Source organism: Limulus polyphemus, unplaced genomic scaffold (assembly GCF_000517525.1).
Source record: "Limulus polyphemus unplaced genomic scaffold, Limulus_polyphemus-2.1.2 Scaffold1789, whole genome shotgun sequence".
Lineage (NCBI taxonomy): Eukaryota > Metazoa > Arthropoda > Merostomata > Xiphosura > Limulidae > Limulus > Limulus polyphemus.
In genome coordinates this window covers 78,165-83,171 of record NW_013667399.1, presented here as the reverse complement: position 1 = coordinate 83,171, position 5,007 = coordinate 78,165, and the positions used below count along the sequence as shown (strand labels likewise).

The window sequence follows — 5,007 nt, the reverse complement described above, 5'->3', positions numbered from 1 at the left end:
TTTTTTATATCAGTGAAAAAAAAACATAATTCTTAAATATTTATCTTTTTTCTATTTCTAATTATCATTAAAAAAACCTCATTCAAAACATTCACAGAAGAGTACCTTTTTTTATTTAAGCCTACTGACAAAGTGTGATAACATTTGAACCTCTTTTTTGTAAACACAACCACTATCTATGGTGATTGCCAGGGAGAGGTCATATATATATATATATATATATATGTATGCACCTACTCGACTGAAAAAAAGCTCCTAAAACAACAAATTTTCTAAAACAAATATGTACATACACACATACGTACATAAATGCTATATATCATTTCATACCTATGTTGATTTTGTTTCAATTGCAAGCTTCAAAATTAATTTATGTAATAATTATTTTATTAAAATTTTTATCACAGTATCTGAATAGTAGTTTATGCAATCATTAAGTTTAACTACTAATTAAGCACAAACCTTAATATTAAACAGATAAAATGCAGTCCATGAAATTTAAAATGCAACATTTCACATGTTCCTCAAATATTTCAATAAAAACCTTTTGACTACAGCTTGTTTATTTATTTCAAATATTTGCACAAAGCTTCAAAGGACTACCTGCAATAGTCACTGACAGACAACTGGTGAACAGAACCTTCTGCCAACTCTTAGTCTACTTGAATTTAATAGTGGGATTTGACCTTCACTATTATAATGCCCCAATGGCCCCAAAATGCAGATCTCAATTTTGCAGCAACAGGACATAAAACATTTACCATGAGAATCACAGTACAAACCAATTAACCACAAGGCTGTGCATGGTCCCCAACAGCTACTACTTTTATTTTATTGTTGCATATCTGTTGTTTTCTATAAAAAATAACATATATTCTAGGTCTCATTCATGTTTCTTTTACAGAGATTTTTTAATAAGTTAGGAAACATAAATTAAATGCCAAATTAATTTCTTTAAACTATGTATTTATAAGTAATAATAATAAAAAATCTTTCATGTGCAAGCTTTCTTTGCAAGAATCTTGTACAAGCTATGATGTACTGCTGCCATACATACATACACTGAGAATACAATTATTTTGTTTGATATTGGTCATCAGATTTGCAAGTATTATTGACAAATGGTGTTTCAGAAAAATCATTTTTAATTCTTTATCTGGAAAAAGTCAGTAATCCTAATCAATAATGTTATCTAAAAAAATGTTTGTTTGTAAATTTCTTGTGTAAATATTCAGATGTGCTAGTAATTCTATAAGCATGATAAATCAATGTACTTAATAAAACAAATTTTTAACACATCTGGAATAAGATTGTCAAGATTAAAGTATAATCCACTTAATGTATTTTTATATTACTCTTCATACTGTAACATATCATTATTTTTGTGTCTTAATGCATCCAAAAAAGCATATTAATGTTATTATTGGTGTATTAATGCGATTTTTTTTACTATCATATTGACTATTAAAATACCTTAAAAGCTGATTAACATTTTTAAGATCATTAATCCCTCTCTATTCAGACTTGGTCATATTGACCAACCTTGCAATGATCATGTAACTATACATACTTTTAATGTAGTGTCTGTATCTTTATGAAATTTGGCAAGCTTTTACTCAACATTACAAGACTTTTGTACACAAAAGATCAGATGTTTTTAATAATGTATTTTTCCTAAAGATTTATCCAACTGCAAAGTGATTTTCATATTAAATTGAAATAATACTTTTTCATCTTATTTTCTTCACTCTGACACTGTGGGCCAGTCCATTTGACCAATCTATTAACCACCACAAAAAATATCAGATAAATGTAAATTACCCTTTATATTTCTATAATAACTGCAGGTTGCAACAAAAAATTACAATTATTTATCCTAAACAATCTCAGGATCATAATAGTTTATCTGTTTATATTTAATTTTGTTTTATTGCACGTTGAACTGTGCAACTATTAACACGCATAATAAAGCTATAAATACCCAGCAAGCACATAGCTCAAGTTATGGTAAAATAAAGTAATGAATTATGTAATGTGTATGCAGCTTGTGTGCATACCTCACTGAGAAATTTATTTAACTTTGTTTCATTTATCTAATCTAACAAGTACTGGGGGAGTCTTTTACATTTTTTGTATCAAAGTCTTGGTAAAAGTTAAACCTAATTTTTAGTAGAATGATTATTAGAATATTGCTGGATTTTTATTTATTTCAAATATTCAATTAAAAAACACAAAATAATAACATGCACAAAAAATACAATGTCTTATAAGTATTTTAATTTAACTGGCTCTCTAACTAAGCTATACATGTATTAAAATATTTCATTTACTTGGTCTAGGTGATGTCAACAAAGCAAAATTGAATCTGTATGTTAAATAATTCCAAAGCTGTTATCAGAACAAGCTAGTCTATTATGTAATTAAATAAATTATAACTTTCTATTTCTTTTTGTTATAAATAATATGTTAGCAAACATCAGAGAGAGTTACTGACACTTTTTGAAAAATGGTATGTGACAGGAGGATGTGGCACGTTACTTTGACTTTATGGTTTCTATGTCTTAAAATCCAGATGAATGCAGGCTATAAAATTAGATTATGTCGTAGCATTACCTACACTGTAAGTTTGTAATCTGTATTAAAACTCAGAACTCAAACAGGGGTGGGAAGAATCACTAAATTGGGTAATTTGGAGCAACAAGTGTAATGTGATACAGGGAAATTAGACTGAGAATTTAAATATATCTTTTTAAAATTAAAACTTGTATAATATTAAAATTTGATACTAAGTTCATTGACATACATTAATAGTGAAGTAGTTTAATTAAATTTTGAATGTAACTCTATAAAAAAGGTCATGACATGTGCACTTTTACCTACCTGTATCCAGAGGGTGAAAGATGACAAAAGTATCATCTACATACCTCTAATAATATTCAGACTTGAAAATCAAGTTGAAAAGTGGCTGGAAATTTGTCTTTGTAAAAAACTTATGGAACTTATACGAATTTCAATATTCTAAATGTAATCCCAGGTATATTGGATTAACAATTAGGCAGCTTCAAATATGCATAAAAGAGCATGCAAATTTCATGACCAATAACAAATTAAGTAAGTAATCACACTCTTGAAACCTTGGTGAATGTGACACATCATTTAAGATTCTCTCAAGGAGGTGAAATAAGAAAAGTCTGCATATAAAACGTCAAACAAATAGACTAAGCCACAAATAAAGGAAATGAGCTGGTGGTTAATACGTTATTGTGGGTATAACGGGAAGTAATCTGAATTCACCATGTTTTAAGCAAGTACGTTTTTCCAATGATTTCAATTTGTAAACAGTTTATTTTTTTGCCTCAATACTTTGTCAGATGGTGAACTTTAATGCAAATAGGGAAATAAGCTCAAGGGCAACCACCTGCATACCCAACTGTTTTTAAAACTTCTTTCTTCAGCTATAACTGCTCCAGGTTTTTGAAGGATTTGATTCATCACATGTTGTTAGGGTAATCAATGAAATGAGTTTCTGTTGCTTATGGACATTGGTAATTGTTTTTTACTATCAACAGTGTACTTGTTTTTATAATATAAATTTTATTGTTTTTTCTTAATGATATGTAAAAAGTGACTGGTCAATTAGACTAGAAAGCAATAAAATATTGCTTCAATGTTATTACTTAACTATAAAAACAAAACTAAAACTCATTTAAACAAACCTGTTGATAAGATCTTAGTTCTGCCTTGATGGGTATAGACACTTTGTAATTTTCAATCTTCTTTGGATCAAAGAGTTGGTCTAAAAATTGCCGTTCCTGTATCTTCTTTCTATTTAGCTCTGGACAGAGCTTTGGATTATCCTTAAACTCACCCTACAATAAAATTTAGTATCAAAACCAATATAGACTGTTATTAACTATTTGTATACCTTTTCTATTACTTCAAGTAAACACAGTTAGTCAACTAGTAAATGTTGTGTTTTGGGTTCAGTTAGTGACTGATAACATATTCAGTAAAACTGACAATCTTAAATAAGGTACCATGCTTACAGAAAAATTATAACATACACATTAAATATTATATTTCATATTAAAAAGTAGGTAATAGTCAATCCAGAAGTACTGACAAACAACAAATAAACTGTGAAGAACCGTTCCTAACAGGAAATTTGTGATAAAGAAACATACCTCCAAAGGCATGAGTCTGATGAGAGAAGCAAAACAGTGGGTAGCCATAAGCCTGACACTTTCATTGTGGTCAGTCATCTTTCCCAAAACTGGGACTATAAGAAGGACTATGTATGGTACGATGTTTAAACCTAAATGGTCAATAACACCTGCAAATCTTAGTTAAGGAGTACAGGTTTAAATAATTTTTTATTTTCAATTAGAAAGCTAATTGATTTAATGCAAATGTTTTCTTGAACATTACTATTAAAATTAACATGATTAAGCCTTCAAACAGGATTTACACTTTAGAAAGGATACAGGCTAGTGCCTCTATAGCACCCTGTCGTTGAGTGTCATCATCAATCCTCTCCAATCTCTCAAGAACATCGCCTAGCACCAACTTCATAGTTTCTTCAGTTATAACTTTACTGAACATACCTAAGGTTCGAGCAGACATGTGACGTACTGCACTGTAAGGATGTTTCAAACAACAGGAAACATATGGCAGAAGAGAAATCAACTGAAAAGGAAACCAAAACAAAAAAGCTCAAATTAATAATCATATATTTAACTACAATATCAATCACCTAAAATTAAGTTTAAATAACTTGTGAAAAAGTACTTGGTAGTACCTGCAGCTTTCATTACTCTGTAAACAGACAATAGTAAAATTTCTAGGAGAGTAAGTGAACTATCAGCTAAATATATTCAAAAACTTTATAAGAAAAGCATTATGGCAATAATTTTAATGTTACAGAAACAAAATTTATTATATCATCAAGAAATTAATGTCACTTTTTAGATGAAAAAAACCCGAACAACTCATATATCAAAACAAAAC

General features: G+C 29.0%; 1 protein-coding gene across 1 annotated transcript in view; it reads right to left on the bottom strand.

The window, feature by feature from the left end:
- Positions 1-5,007, bottom strand: part of LOC106464935 (TATA-binding protein-associated factor 172-like) — a 96,956-nt gene that overhangs the window by 22,782 nt on the left and 69,167 nt on the right. Inside the window, exons 25-27 of the mRNA XM_013925109.2 lie at positions 4,485-4,686; positions 4,185-4,333; positions 3,717-3,869 (exon numbers count right to left, since the gene is read on the bottom strand). Of these exons, the coding sequence (XP_013780563.1) occupies positions 3,717-3,869; positions 4,185-4,333; positions 4,485-4,686 (504 nt within the window). The remainder of the gene's footprint in view (positions 1-3,716; positions 3,870-4,184; positions 4,334-4,484; positions 4,687-5,007) is intronic.